The sequence below is a fragment of the Triticum urartu genome, chromosome 1A (assembly GCF_056163025.1).
Source record: "Triticum urartu cultivar PI428250 chromosome 1A, HENAU_Tu73, whole genome shotgun sequence".
Classification (NCBI taxonomy): Eukaryota; Viridiplantae; Streptophyta; class Magnoliopsida; order Poales; family Poaceae; genus Triticum; species Triticum urartu.
The window spans coordinates 32,449,265-32,465,816 of NC_141873.1; the positions used below are offsets into that span (position 1 = coordinate 32,449,265).

General features: G+C 47.6%; 1 protein-coding gene and 1 pseudogene across 1 annotated transcript; both read right to left on the reverse strand.

Moving 5' to 3' along the window:
• Nucleotides 1-403: 403 nt before the first annotated feature.
• LOC147988762 (uncharacterized) lies at nucleotides 404-1,633 on the reverse strand. The gene has a single exon (XM_087535843.1). The coding sequence runs from the start codon at nucleotides 1,631-1,633 to the stop codon at nucleotides 404-406; it is 1,230 nt and encodes a 409-aa protein (XP_087391969.1).
• A 9,437-nt stretch (nucleotides 1,634-11,070) lies between these two features.
• LOC147988763 (uncharacterized) lies at nucleotides 11,071-12,301 on the reverse strand (annotated as a pseudogene).
• Between the last annotated feature and the right edge of the window lie 4,251 nt (nucleotides 12,302-16,552).

The following is a 16,552-nucleotide window of genomic DNA, read 5'->3' on the forward strand; positions in this document are numbered from 1 at the left end:
TTTAAAATGATCCAACATTGATCATGGACTTCACCATTAGTTGTTCCAGTAGTGGTTTCTCTTTTGTTGAACTTGGGCGAAGAATATGTGATGATGCACTTATGGTTCCAGTGGTAGCTAGCTTTCTCTTTTGTTTAGAGTGCACTATGAGTCTGCTGAAAATGCGGTGGTAATTTGTATTCGAACTGAAACTTCGATCATGTGATGTTAATTTGCCCATTTTCTTTATTTTTACTTTGGTCAAATTGGTGAGATGTGTGCTGTTAATGAGAATTTTTTTGCTCAAACTAAAGGTTCATTCTCATTACAACAAAAGATGGATTACATGATCCCATTACATCAACAAGACAACATAGCACTAATCTTACATCAAAAGATGGACTACATGGTCGCATACATAGCACTACTCAAGTAAGAATGCCCTCCCTTGGTCCACGATGGATCGATCACAAGGCAACGTCACCGGTAAGATACGAAGATCTTGAAGGACTTGCTTTCTCATGTGCGGCACCTTGTAGTGCTGGCCTCCTTTGTCCTTTAGAACCTCACGCATGCAAGATTGTAGAGTGACGAATATTCGGTTGCACCTCTCGGCGGGGTACTGCTCAAATGCTTGGCACACCTTCATAATTATATCATCAATTGAACCTGGAAATAGCTTATGGAACAATGACTGTAAGGCAGCAAAGAAACCAAGATCAAGTATGTTAAGATCCGGCGAGTTCGGTGGCTGACACACCAAACGAATGTCCCACCCATCCGCCTGGGCCGCGGCAAGGAACACCGGATCATCAACATTCACGTGAGTCCTAGCATTATCTTGCTGGATGAAAATAGGACGCCCACGTTCAGAAGGAGGCCACTTCGCCTTGATGGCGGGGATAACCTTGTTCACCAAGAAGTCTCTACTCACATCCCTTGTCACCTTGGAGATGACCTTTGTCACGATTGTCCCGGCTAGATGGTTAGGACTATCCCTTTTAGCCGCCTCCTCAAAAGTGAACGACCATATTCCAATTTTACCATCAAATGTCACATTATCATTCACATCAAAGCGAGGGCGTGCTACAGCTGCTAGAAACATAACCCTCTCTATATAATTCTTGTTCTGCATAAACCGTTCCGGTTCTTCCTCATCATCTGCTAGGTATAGCTTGAGAGACTTCTTGGTGCGATAGAACCACTTCTCATCTATATGAATGACATTGTACATTCCTCTAAAAGACGGTTGTTCCGATAGGCTCTCTTCCTGAAATTGCGAGAGGCACCACTCAACCCTACATCTCTTGTTCAAGTCGGTGAGAGTTCCCTTGACGGCATTGCTGTGGCATCTAATCTGCTTCTCTTTCAGCCTCTTCCAAACTGTGGTTTTGGACACGTTTAACTCGTTTGCGAGGTCTTTGATGGTTGTTCTCTTCCTCTTGTCAACTGCCTTTATAGTCTCCGAGTCGATAGATATCCTTTTACGACCACAATTTTTGGGCTTCTTGTTCAACACTCCAAGCATCCCTCCATATAACTTTCCCTTGTTCCACAAGTCCTGGACAGTTCTCTGCGGCATTCCGGTCAAACGAGACACTTCCTTGGTCACTCCACGCTTCATAATTCCTAGACTTGTCCTCTCCAACAACATGCCATAGACGGTGAGCTTAGCTTTGTCACTCCACTCACATGGCTGCGGCGGCTGCGGATTATTCCAACCTATAAAAAGGAAGACATGATCAATTTCATGTGACTGAATCTGCTACCATGTCACACAAAATGAGCAAAATATGCTGCCATGTCATGAAAAATGAGTACTCATATAGAAGTGAAATTATGAGCTCACCATAATGGTCATTGCCCTCATGCCCATCACCTTCCGCACCTCCGTTACCCTCATCACCGGCGCCATGGTCTTCATGACTAGAAGTGCCTACTTGATCAATAATGAAATTTGCATAACACAATTAAACTTAACAACAAGAAATCTAATGAACACACTTTATGAACTTCATAACAAAATGAGAAATTGCCACAAATTTTAATGGACTATAATTGCATGAGAATCAAACAACCAAATAGAATTGTTCGCTAGTTTTCATTAACAAACTGAACTTCCTAACAAATTTTCACTAATGATTTTCATTAACTCTAATTGAATCAAACAACCAAATAGAATTGTCCGCTGGTGACTTGCAGGCCTCTTCCGCGGTCAACGTTGCGGAGCCCATGGCCGGTCAAGCCTAGACGAGAGCGGCCATGGTTGTGGCTGTTGCTTCTTCCGCTGGAGGTGTCCTCGTCATGCACGCGGTTGGTGGGGCTCAGACCAGCGCTAGCACTGCCGTCTTCAGCTTCTGCGTCGTGCACCTGATCTGTGCGGCTCGGTCCAACGCCGGGACTTCCGCCTTGCACCTCCACGTCCGCGAGTTGGCTGCTATTGCCGTTGCCACCGCTTCCGCCTGCGTCCTCCGTGCCGTGCGAAGCGTCCTTGCCGCCTCTTCCGCGTCGGCCATTGTTTTGCTCGGCGGCTTCATTTTCTGTCGTTGGTTTGGGAGTTGAAAAGCGATCAAACAGAGCACAAAAAAACTGGAGTAAAATCAAACAAGAGCAATCAGTTCATACCATCGTCGCTCTCCTCAAATACGTAAACGTAGTTCATGTCCTCGGCATGACCATCATATTGATCCTCCACCTCGTCCCAGTTGATGGCCGAATTGAGGTCGAAACCAGTCATTGCATTCACGTGGCAAGAGAGAGAGAGAGGAGCAAATAGAGCGAGGGAAGAATTTTTTGCCGTTCTGTTCATGGCTGGGGCTGAGATTGATAGACAGAACTTTTCAGTTTTAGCCATGGCGGTAAGCTAAATTTTGAGCTTCTAATCTATGGCGGGCTGTTCAGTTGGAGGGAGTTGGAAATTTTCATCTGCTCCAATTGTTCAGCCATGGCGGTAAACGAATTGCTTTGGCTCCAACTCCACCAGTTTCAAGCCCCGCTGGTGTTCTTCCTGCTCATAGGCCATGCAATGGGTGAGAGATTGGCGTCGATTCCAAGAAGATTTTGCACAGAGGGAGAGGCACATGCAGAGAGATGCGCCTGCATGCAGACTGGGAGAGAGAGGAGGAGAGAGAGACGCGCATGCAGAGAGATGGAGAGAGTGGGCGCGAGAATATATGGCTGCAGGCCAATCGTTTGCATGCAGGGAGTAACTGCCCAGGTCTCCTCGGTAGCAATTCAGGGGCAAAGTAGTCCAAATTTTGCTGAGCTCTCCTCTCCTTGGTATCCGGGCAGGAGCTAAAACGCAAACAAAAAAGGGCCGGAGGGAGTATGTCCTAGCGGTAGCGCGCTTCTCCCAAAACCGCTACTGCTATGCGTAGCCTACCGTTTTAGCAATGGGAATATTAGTGGTAGCGCTTTTCGTTTGCACGCGCTACTGCTACTGTTGTATCTGTAGCGCGGTTTTCGCAAGCGCGCTACTGCTATTTAGCACTAGCACCCATTTTTGACACGCGTTACTGCTAAATTTCTATGTATAAGGTTTTCCCTAGTAGTGCTAAACCGCACCTAAACGATCCCTTACATTCTATAAGATAGTAAAACTTTTACTCCACCGGTCCAGGGATTTGGGGGAAAAGTGGTGGCCGGGGGGAAACGGTTTTTTGGTTAAGTCAAACTTAGCTATAGCGATTTTCACGAAACGCGCTACTGCTATAGCTATGTAATTTCCTTCATATTTCTTATTTCCTTTTCTGTTTCTACAGCGGGGGTCTAGGAAACGCGCTGCAGCTACGTTAGCAACAGCGCCTCCTACGAACAGACGCTACTGCTACGCCTTTCTCCTTTTTTTCGCTTTTTCATTTATTTTCCTCTACATTTTATTTTTCCCTTTCTCCTTTTTCTATTTATTTCTTTTTCATTTACTTTTCCTTTTGTTTTTCCTTTTATTTTATTTCCATTAGCAGTAGCGCTCTCCACGCGAAATGCGCTGCTACTTATGTCCTAGTGGTAGCGCGCTTCTCCCAAGACCGCTACTGCTATGCGTAGCCTACCGTTTTAGCAATGGGAATATTAGTGGTAGCACTTTTCATTTGCACGCGCTGCTGCTACTGTTGTATCTGTAGCGCGGTTTCCGCATGCGCGCTACTGCTATTTAGCACCAGCGCCCATTTTTGACACGCGTTACTGCTAAATTTTTATGTATAAGGTTCTCCCTAGTAGTGCTAAACCGCACCTAGCCGATCCCTTACATTCTATAAGCTAGTAAAACTTTTACTCCACCGGTCCAGGGATTTGGGGGAAAAGTGGTGGCCGGGGGGAAACGGTTTTTTGGTTAAGTCAAACTTAGCTATAGCGATTTTCACGAAACGCGCTACTGCTATAGCTATGTAATTTCCTTCATATTTCTTATTTCCTTTTCTGTTTCTACAGCGGGGGTCTAGGAAACGCGTTGCAGCTACGTTAGCTACAACGCCTCCTACGAACAGACGCTACTGCTACGCCTTTCTCCTTTTTCTATTTTCTTTCTTTTTCATTTACTTTTCCTTTTGTTTTTCATTTTATTATATTTCCATTAGCAGTAGCGCTCTCCGCGCGAAACACGCTGCTACTTATGTCCTAGCGGTAGCGCGCTTCTCCCAAGATCGCTACTGCTATGCGTAGCCTGCCATTTTAGCAATGGGAATATTAGTGGTAGCACTTTTCATTAGCACGCGCTACTGCTACTGTTGTATCTGTAGCACGGTTTCCGCACGCGCGCTACTGCTATTTAACACCAGCGCCCATTTTTGACACGTGTTAATGCTAAATTTCTGTGTATAAGGTTTCCCTAGTAGTGCTAAACCGCACCTAGCCGATCCCTTACATTCTATAAGATAGTAAAACTTTTACTCCACCGACCCCCCCCCCCCACTTCACCTGTGGCGCCTAAATAAACTCGGCGCCCGTGCAACCGAGTAAAACTAGTCCCGCCTTTTTTTCCCACCTGTGTGCCTGTGTCCTTCCTGCCGCCGACGCTCCACGCGCCGCATCGCCACCGATGACCGCCCCTGTCACGGAAGTGGGTAGCCAATGTTAGAGTATATATATAGTCTTTGTATTTACCCCATTATATAAGGGGGTTTCTGCATATTTTTTGTACATGTACATGTATATATATTGGCCTTTGGCCTCATGGGAATACAAGTTGCATATTCTTAACATGGTATCATATTCTAATTTTTTATCACGCGCAACTCAGTGCTTGATCCTCTCCCCTCGCCGCCGTGGTCTCCTTGCCGACTGCCGCTGTTTTTGTCTCTATATGCGATCGTGTTCCTCTGCTCTGGCTGCTGCCTACCACCCCGCTGGCCCACCCTTCCACCTAAACTGCCCCGTCCGGTCAACGCCTGATCCAGGCGGCGGCCCTCCGCAACTTCTCGTTCGCTCCGTGCCCGATCTAGGCGACGGCTCCCATTGTGTCCCTGACCAAATTCAGCGGGCATCTCCTCTCGATCTGGGGTTCAAGCACCACATGTCTCCTCCATCAGTGTGCGTCTAGATCTAACCCAAGTGAGTAGGTGCATGTGGTGAAAATAGAGTTCATGCATGAGTTTAGAGAGCTGCTTGCATGGCCTTGGCTTTTTGGGGATTTCAACTTGCTAGTTAACCCTACCGACAAGAGCAACTTTGCTGTTAATAGGCGCAAGATGGCCCGGTTCTGGTCCAAGTTAAACACTTTGGAGCTCAAGAAAATGCATCTGAAAGGGAGGAGATTCACATGGTCCAATGAGAGGGAGAAACCAACCGTAGAGAAGATTGATTATGTGTTCTGCACGAACTTGTGGGAGGAGGCGCACCCCTCTAGTTTCTTGACGGCTCTGGGTATGGCAATATCAGACCACGGTCCAATTCTGATGGTCTAAAGGCGGACATAGCATGGGCAGACACTTCAGATTTGAGGCTTTTTGGCCTCATGCGTAGGATGCTGTATCTGAGGGAGGGAGATGCTAATACTAGTTTCTTCACCAGCATGCCTGACACCGACTAAGGAAGAATGCCATTACAACCTTGTGACAGGAGGGCATTATCTTGACTGGCAGGAGCAAATTGCCACTGTGATAGATGATTTCTATGACAACCTCTTTGGCCAAGCACCAGAACGGGAATACACCTTGGACTTGGGGCTGCTTGGCATCCCATGTAGGGATCTATCGCATTTGGAGGTAGAATTTGTCGAAGAGGAGGTGGAGAAGGTGGTCAAGGCTATGCCTCTGGATAAGGCCCCAGGGCCGGACAGGTTGACAGGCCGTTCCTTCTTCACATGCTGGCACAGCTGTTGTTCCAAATATATACAAGAGAAGTAGGGTTGCGACACAATGGGCCCTATTGGTCCGTATACCCATACATGATTTGTAAGCAGTAACCTTGTGCAATGCTTTCATTTCGCCTACCAATTGTTTTCTAAAATTGTGTGCGGATAATTTTTTTGAAAATGTACTAGAAAAAACATTCAAATATTGCATTACAGACGAAATTAATGTAAAACGTTACTTAGTATTTAGACGGCTTCATTCGAACATTTTAGCCCTTACAAATATATACAAGGTATTCAAAACATCAACATATAATTTGGAACGGAGAGACTAATAATTAACTAATTCGACTGCTCGTGAGAGGAGTCGACGTCGACGTTGCACTGGGTGTCGTCAATGCATGGCTAGCTGGAGCCCAAGGCGCTGGCAACATCGTCGTTCGCACTGCACTTCTTAGTGTCGATCTTCTAATGCTTGGGCTGTTAGAATAAATTTGAGGTATACTGTTCATTATTCGAGGATCAAGCAATCACACAAGCACGACATCGAGATTTGTTAACGAAGTTCACCGATATGGCTATATTCCCGGGGCTGACTACGGGCGCTCCTTCTCGTGACACCGTCACAATACCGCACACCGGCCACCCGGGCGCCGGCACATGCCGCCGGCTCCCCCTTACGCGCCTGTGCTATTATGTTGGCATAGGTTACATCGTGTGTCTACCCCCGCTATATATGAGAGGCCTAGCATACAAGTGTCCTATTAGGACACGACTCCATATTCTATCTAAACACAATACTACTCAGAGTCCAACTATAACCTACCTTGTACACAATATTCGACACAACTCTAACAAACTCCACCTTGGCGAATATTCTCCACCACCTTGAATTCGTCAATGCGTCAAACTTCCATGTACATTGAACCTGAGTTTATCCCATGAGTAGCGCTGCCACTCCAAAGACTTCATATGACTCCACCTCCAACTTGTAGTCCCTTCTTTTCTTGACCAGAGTAGTCGAGCAAAATTTAAGTTCCTCCTTACTTTAGTTTGTGCTCCCAACTTCCAGAGTATCCGTCCAATACAACCACACACTGATCACTGATCTGCGTGAAAATGAACTACTCACATATTGGGTGTCACATATAAGAGTTATCTGAACTCAAAATCACCGCTCCTTTCTTGACCGCCTGTCTGAAACTTGAAGGAATTTCACCATTGCTTGTAGTCATCCCGAGTAAAAATCGCAGTTGTCTCACCACATGTATGACCACCAGAGCCCTGGCCCGTCTCCATGCCCTGTGCATACCGCACGCCTAGCTGCTATTACGGTGCCGATCCTCCGCTGTCCTGGTCGAGTCTCAAGGGTCGCGAACCAACACCACTCAACCTTCACTGCAGAGTACCACCAATCATCACCGACCGATGACGAGTTTCACGCTTCCATCAGACCACTAGGCTCCAGTCCAAACTGCATGTCACTCGCTTTTTCCCACTTGCTGAATAGGCTTCAATTCCCTGAATCCTTACACTGTAGCCCCTCAATTCAGCTCCACCTTCAACATGACTCCGTGGTAGATGATCAGTCCACCCTCACGCCCCCGTCGACTCAAGCTCCATGTGTACATCACCTTGAATCAACTCCGCGCCATAGTCTTGTCGAAGCCACACAAGTTCTCAGACCTGTGCCACGTGTTTCCGTGCCCCAGAAGTCGGTCACCATCAGCATCACGCACCTATGTCGCCGCCGCCGATCCCGCATCATCTTCTGTACCAACCGACTCGCGTCGATCCGTCAGACTGACAAGTCTAACCTAGGCTCCCAGATCAATCCACGAATTTCCATCCATCTCATGATAATTTCATCTTAGCTGACATGACTCCCCGCAACGCCTTCAAACATCCCTTGTCGCGCCATGAATCTTTCACCCATGTCTGCCATAACCAAGGTTTTCAGTCCCGTTGAACTTCTCCACCTCAAAACGATGCCCGGTGGCGTCACGATTCTTCGTATGACTGATGCTATAAAAAAAATTAATCAAGCTTCTGTAGCTCTAGGCACAATTCTGACGCTAGCAATTTCCTTGTCAATGCCTCCTGCTAATTCCAATGGATGCATATCCCTTGATGGTTTTATTTCGCCGACTGATTTGCCTACCTATCGTTGCACACCAGGACTCGGTCCTCTTGTTTTTTTTGTCCAAACAAATCTTCTCACGATGTCTTGGCCATCACGTGCTATTCTGGCCGAGCCTCCGTTGATGTAAGGCCTTGTACAATGGGAGGTGCTTAGGGGACGTGCTTAGAAAAATAAACCAGGCTTTCCTTAAGCACCGGTGCTTATTTATGCAAGGTAGACGCTTAACTAAGCGTCTCTTTTATAGAAATAGGCACCAGTGCTTCAGAAAAACTCGGTTTATTTTTCTAAGCACCTCTCTAAGCATCTCCCATTGTGCAAGGCCTAACACAGCTTCAGCCTTCCATGCACCCGTGCAATCAGCCGAACGAGCCAGCTCCAAAAGTGTCAGGGCCGCCGAGCGCTTAGCCCGCAGCAGCCTTCCAGCCGACCATGTTTGGGCCAGCCCACGCCACGCTGGACCCCCTCCAACACGTGCCTCGGGCCCTTCGGTCGCTACCGCACTTGTCCGGCCCGTCGTCCTGCACGTCTCGTACGCTGCTGTTGCTCCAGCTTCAATCAGATCGATCCGATCCAATCTGTCGCTCTGGCACGCGTTACGCCGCCAACGCTTCCACGTTTCAACGTTGCCCAGCTGCTACACGAGCTACAGCTTCCGATTGCCTTGCATGTCCATCCCGTCCGGCTGCAAACCGAAGACTTCCGCGACAGAGGTCCTCCAAACGGATTCTCATGGCCGTCGTCTTCGCACCGGATCTGATACGATCCATCCTCCAGATCAACACGACCGCCCGCCGGATTATGCAGCCTAGCTCATGATACCACTTGTTAGAATAAATCTGAGGCATACCGTTGATCATTCGAGGACCAAGCAATCACACAAGCACGACATCGAGATTTGTTAACGAGGTTCACCAATATGGCTACATCCCCGGAACCTGACTACGGGCGCTCCTCCCCTGACACCGTTACAATACCGCACACCGGCCACCCGGGCGCCGGCACATGCCGCCGGCTCCCCCTTACGTGCCTGTGCTATTATGTTGGCATAGGTTACATCGTGTGTCTACCCCCGCTATATATGAGAGGCCTAGCATACAAGTGTCCTATTAGGACACGACTCCATATTCTATCTAAACACAATACTACTCAGAGTCCAACTATAACCTACCTTGTACACAATATTCGACACAACTCTAACAAACTCCACCTTGGCGAATATTCTCCACCACCTTGAATTCGTCAATGCGTCAAACTTCCATGTACATTGAACTTGAGTTTATCCCATGAGTACTGCTGCCACTCCAAAGACTTCATATGACTCCACCTCCAACTTGTAGTCCGTTCTTTTCTTGACCAGAGTAGTCGAGCAAAATTTAAGTTCCTCCTTACTTTAGTTTGTGCTCCAAACTTCCAGAGTATCCGTCCAATACAACCACACACTGATCACTGTTCTGCGTGAAAATGAACAACTCACATATTGGGTGTCACACATAAGAGTTATCTAAACTCAAAATCACCGCTCCTTTCTTGACCGCCTGTCTGAAACTTGAAGGAATTTCACCATTGCTGGTAGTCATCCCGAGTCAAATTCGCAGTTGTCTCACCACATGTATGACCACCAGAGCCCGGGCCTGTCTCCATGCCCTGTGCATACCGCACGCCGTGCATGGCGGTGTGCTCCCGCGGGCGGACGGCGGCATGCACGGCGGCGTGCTCTCCCGGGCGAACGACGATGCACTCGAGCGAGGTGGCCTGCTCCCGCTGGCGGGCTGCGACACACTCGTGGACGGCGGCGTGCAAGGCGGCGTGCTCCCGCTGGCGGATGGCGACGGATTCGTGCAAGGCGGCGCGCTCGCGGAATACAGCGTGCAGCCGAAAGATGGTGGCATCCAGGCGCTTGAGGAAGTGCTGCACGCACTGGCCGACAAGGTGAGCACCCTGATCGACAACGTGCACCAGCTCGCCAAACTGGTGCGCGCACTCGCCGACGCGGTCATCAAGGTGGACAGTGGCATTGGACGCAGCGGCACATACTGTGCACCGTGTGCTCAATGGCGCCGTGGTGACATCGGCAACGGAAACGACGGACAGAAGTGTGGTGACCGCGACCCAGTTAGTGGCAGCAAGATAGTCGGTGGCGACCCATTGCCACCGCTGGAGCAATTCTGAGTGCCTCCTGGTGCAGAAGAGGTTAGGCAAGATCTAATGAGCATTTACTTTGAAGATATTCTGACTAATGACGAACTGAAGAAAATTTTAAAATGATCCAACATTGATCATGGACTTCACCATTAGTTGTTCCAGTAGTGGTTTTCTCTTTTGTTGAACTTGGGCGAAGAATATGTGATGATGCACTTATGGTTCCAGTGGTAGCTAGCTTTCTCTTTTGTTTAGAGTGCACTATGAGTCTGCTGAAAATGCGGTGGTAATTTGTATTCAAACTGAAACTTCGATCATGTGATGTTAATTTGCCCATTTTGTTTATTTTTACTTTGGTCAAATTGGTGAGATGTGTGCTGTTAATGAGAATTTTTTTGCTCAAACTAAAGGTTCATTCTCATTACAACAAAAGATGGATTACATGATCCCATTACATCAACAAGACAACATAGCACTAATCTTACATCAAAAGATGGACTACATGGTCGCATACATAGCACTACTCAAGTAAGAATGCCCTCCCTTGGTCCACGATGGATCGATCACAAGGCAACGTCACCGGTAAGATACGAAGATCTTGAAGGACTTGCTTTCTCATGTGCGGCACCTTGTAGTGCTGGCCTCCTTTGTCCTTTAGAACCTCACGCATGCAAGATTGTAGAGTGACGAATATTCGGTTGCACCTCTCGGCGGGGTACTGCTCAAATGCTTGGCACACCTTCATAATTATATCATCAATTGAACCTGGAAATAGCTTATGGAACAATGACTGTAAGGCAGCAAAGAAACCAAGATCAAGTATGTTAAGATCCGGCGAGTTCGGTGGCTGACACACCAAACGAATGTCCCACCCATCCGCCTGGGCCGCGGCAAGGAACACCGGATCATCAACATTCACGTGAGTCCTAGCATTATCTTGCTGGATGAAAATAGGACGCCCACGTTCAGAAGGAGGCCACTTCGCCTTGATGGCGGGGATAACCTTGTTCACCAAGAAGTCTCTACTCACATCCCTTGTCACCTTGGAGATGACCTTTGTCACGATTGTCCCGGCTAGATGGTTAGGACTATCCCTTTTAGCCGCCTCCTCAAAAGTGAACGACCATATTCCAATTTTACCATCAAATGTCACATTATCATTCACATCAAAGCGAGGGCGTGCTACAGCTGCTAGAAACATAACCCTCTCTATATAATTCTTGTTCTGCATTAAACCGTTCTGGTTCTTCCTCATCATCTGCTAGGTATAGCTTGAGAGACTTCTTGGTGCGATAGAACCACTTCTCATCTATATGAATGACATTGTACATTCCTCTAAAAGACGGTTGTTCCGATAGGCTCTCTTCCTGAAATTGCGAGAGGCACCACTCAACCCTACATCTCTTGTTCAAGTCGGTGAGAGTTCCCTTGACGGCATTGCTGTGGCATCTAATCTGCTTCTCTTTCAGCCTCTTCCAAACTGTGGTTTTGGACACGTTTAACTCGTTTGCGAGGTCTTTGATGGTTGTTCTCTTCCTCTTGTCAACTGCCTTTATAGTCTCCGAGTCGATAGATATCCTTTTACGACCACAATTTTTGGGCTTCTTGTTCAACACTCCAAGCATCCCTCCATATAACTTTCCCTTGTTCCATAAGTCCTGGACAGTTCTCTCCGGCATTCCGGTCAAACGAGACACTTCCTTGGTCACTCCACGCTTCATAATTCCTAGACTTGTCCTCTCCAACAACATGCCATAGACGGTGAGCTTAGCTTTGTCACTCCACTCACATGGCTGCGGCGGCTGCGGATTATTCCAACCTATAAAAAGGAAGACATGATCAATTTCATGTGACTGAATCTGCTACCATGTCACACAAAATGAGCAAAATATGCTGCCATGTCATGAAAAATGAGTACTCATATAGAAGTGAAATTATGAGCTCACCATAATGGTCATTGCCCTCATGCCCATCACCTTCCGCACCTCCGTTACCCTCATCACCGGCGCCATGGTCTTCATGACTAGAAGTGCCTACTTGATCAATAATGAAATTTGCATAACACAATTAAACTTAACAACAAGAAATCTAATGAACACACTTTATGAACTTCATAACAAAATGAGAAATTGCCACAAATTTTAATGGACTATAATTGCATGAGAATCAAACAACCAAATAGAATTGTCCGCTAGTTTTCATTAACAAACTGAACTTCCTAACAAATTTTCACTAAAGATTTTCATTAACTCTAATTGAATCAAACAACCAAATAGAATTGTCCGCTGGTGACTTGCAGGCCTCTTCCGCGGTCAACGTTGCGGAGCCCATGGCCGGTCAAGCCTAGACGAGAGCGGCCATGGTTGTGGCTGTTGCTTCTTCCGCTGGAGGTGTCCTCGTCGTGCACGCGGTTGGTGGGGCTCAGACCAGCGCTAGCACTGCCGTCTTCAGCTTCTGCATCGTGCACCTGATCTGTGCGGCTCGGTCCAACGCCGGGACTTCCGCCTTGCACCTCCACGTCCGCGAGTTGGCTGCTATTGCCGTTGCCACCGCTTCCGCCTGCGTCCTCCGTGCCGTGCGAAGCGTCCTTGCCACCTCTTCCGCGTCGGCCATTGTTTTGCTCGGCGGCTTCATTTTCTGTCGTTGGTTTGGGAGTTGAAAAGCGATCAAACAGAGCACAAAAAAACTGGAGTAAAATCAAACAAGAGCAATCAGTTCATACCATCGTCGCTCTCCTCAAATACGTAAACGTAGTTCATGTCCTCGGCATGACCATCATATTGATCCTCCACCTCGTCCCAGTTGATGGCCGAATTGAGGTCGAAACCAGCCATTGCATTCACGTGGCAAGAGAGAGAGAGAGGAGCAAATAGAGCGAGGGAAGAATTTTTTGCCGTTCTGTTCATGGCTGGGGCTGAGATTGATAGACAGAACTTTTCAGTTTTAGCCATGGCGGTAAGCTTAATTTTGAGCTTCTAATCTATGGCGGGCTGTTCAGTTGGAGGGAGTTGGAAATTTTCATCTGCTCCAATTGTTCAGCCATGGCGGTAAACGAATTGCTTTGGCTCCAACTCCACCAGTTTCAAGCCCCGCTGGTGTTCTTCCTGCTCATAGGCCATGCAATGGGTGAGAGATTGGCGTCGATTCCAAGAAGATTTTGCACAGAGGGAGAGGCACATGCAGAGAGATGCGCATGCATGCAGACTGGGAGAGAGAGGAGGAGAGAGAGACGCGCATGCAGAGAGATGGAGAGAGTGGGCGCGAGAATATATGGCTGCAGGCCAATCGTTTGCATGCAGGGAGTAACTGCCCAGGTCTCCTCGGTAGCAATTCAGGGGCAAAGTAGTCCAAATTTTGCTGAGCTCTCCTCTCCTTGGTATCCGGGCAGGAGCTAAAACGCAAACAAAAAAGGGCCGGAGGGAGTATGTCCTAGCGGTAGCGCGCTTCTCCCAAAACCGCTACTGCTATGCGTAGCCTACCGTTTTAGCAATGGGAATATTAGTGGTAGCGCTTTTCGTTTGCACGCGCTACTGCTACTGTTGTATCTATAGCGCGGTTTTCGCAAGCGCGCTACTGCTATTTAGCACTAGCACCCATTTTTGACACGCGTTACTGCTAAATTTCTATGTATAAGGTTTTCCCTAGTAGTGCTAAACCGCACCAAAACGATCCCTTACATTCTATAAGATAGTAAAACTTTTACTCCACCGGTCCAGGGATTTGGGGGAAAATTGGTGGCCGGGGGGAAACGGTTTTTTGGTTAAGTCAAACTTAGCTATAGCGATTTTCACGAAACGCGCTACTGCTATAGCTATGTAATTTCCTTCATATTTCTTATTTCCTTTTCTGTTTCTACAGCGGGGGTCTAGGAAACGCGCTGCAGCTACATTAGCAACAGCGCCTCCTACGAACAGACGCTACTGCTACGCCTTTCTCCTTTTTTTTCGCTTTTTCATTTATTTTCCTCTACATTTTATTTTTCCCTTTCTCCTTTTTCTATTTCTTTCTTTTTCATTTACTTCTCCTTTTGTTTTTCATTTTATTTTATTTCCATTAGCAGTAGCGCTCTCCACGCGAAATGCGCTGCTACTTATGTCCTAGTGGTAGCACGCTTCTCCCAAGACCGCTACTGCTATGCGTAGCCTACCGTTTTAGCAATGGGAATATTAGTGGTAGCACTTTTCATTTGCACGCGCTGCTGCTACTGTTGTATCTGTAGCGCGGTTTCCGCATGCGCGCTACTGCTATTTAGCACCAGCGCCCATTTTTGACACGCGTTACTGCTAAATTTTTATGTATAAGGTTCTCCCTAGTAGTGCTAAACCGCACCTAGCCGATCCCTTACATTCTATAAGCTAGTAAAACTTTTACTCCACCGGTCCAGGGATTTGGGGGAAAAGTGGTGGCCGGGGGGAAACGGTTTTTTGGTTAAGTCAAACTTAGCTATAGCGATTTTCACGAAACGCGCTACTGCTATAGCTATGTAATTTCCTTCATATTTCTTATTTCCTTTTCTATTTCTACAGCGGGGGTCTAGGAAACGCGTTGCAGCTACGTTAGCTACAACGCCTCCTACAAACAGACGCTACTGCTACGCCTTTCTCCTTTTTCTATTTTATTTCTTTTTCATTTACTTTTCCTTTTGTTTTTCATTTTATTATATTTCCATTAGCAGTAGCGCTCTGCGCGCGAAACACGCTGCTACTTATGTCCTAGCGGTAGCGCGCTTCTCCCAAGATCGCTACTGCTATGCGTAGCCTGCCATTTTAGCAATGGGAATATTAGTGGTAGCACTTTTCATTAGCACGCGCTACTGCTACTGTTGTATCTGTAGCACGGTTTCCGCACGCGCGCTACTGCTATTTAACACCAGCGCCCATTTTTGACACGCGTTAATGCTAAATTTCTATGTATAAGGTTTCCCTAGTAGTGCTAAACCGCACCTAGCCGATCCCTTACATTCTATAAGATAGTAAAACTTTTACTCCACCGACCCCCCCCCCACTTCACCTGTGGCGCCTAAATAAACTCGGCGCCCGTGCAACCGAGTAAAACTAGTCCCGCCTTTTTTTCCCACCTGTGTGCCTGTGTCCTTCCTGCCGCCGACGCTCCACGCGCCGCATCGCCACCGATGACCGCCCCTGTCACGGAAGTGGGTAGCCAATGTTAGAGTATATATATAGTCTTTGTATTTACCCCATTATATAAGGGGGTTTCTGCATATTTTTTGTACATGTACATGTATATATATTGGCCTTTGGCCTCATGGGAATACAAGTTGCATATTCTTAACATGGTATCATATTCTAATTTTTTATCACGCGCAACTCAGTGCTTGATCCTCTCCCCTCGCCGCCGTGGTCTCCTTGCCGACTGCCGCTGTTTTTGTCTCTATATGCGATCGTGTTCCTCTGCTCTGGCTGCTACCTACCACCCCGCTGGCCCACCCTTCCACCTAAACTGCCCCGTCCGGTCAACGCCTGATCCAGGCGGCGGCCCTCCGCAACTTCGCGTTCGCTCCGTGCCCGATCTAGGCGACGGCTCCCATTGTGTCCCTGACCAAATTCAGCGGGCATCTCCTCTCGATCTGGGGTTCAAGCACCACATGTCTCCTCCATCAGTGTGCGTCTAGATCTAACCCAAGTGAGTAGGTGCATGTGGTGAAAATAGAGTTCATGCATGAGTTTAGAGAGCTGCTTGCATGGCCTTGGCTTTTTGGGGATTTCAACTTGCTAGTTAACCCTACCGACAAGAGCAACTTTGCTGTTAATAGGCGCAAGATGGCCCGGTTCTGGTCCAAGTTAAACACTTTGGAGCTCAAGAAAATGCATCTGAAAGGGAGGAGATTCACATGGTCCAATGAGAGGGAGAAACCAACCGTAGAGAAGATTGATCATGTGTTCTGCACGAACTTGTGGGAGGAGGCGCACCCCTCTAGTTTCTTGACGGCTCTGGGTATGGCAATATCAGACCACGGTCCAATTCTGATGGTCTAAAGGCGG

What these genes read in the sequence shown, in the direction of transcription:
- LOC147988762 (XM_087535843.1), bottom strand. Translation starts at nt 1,633, where the DNA reads ATGTTGTTGGAGAGGACAAGTCTAGGAATTATGAAGCGTGGAGTGACC.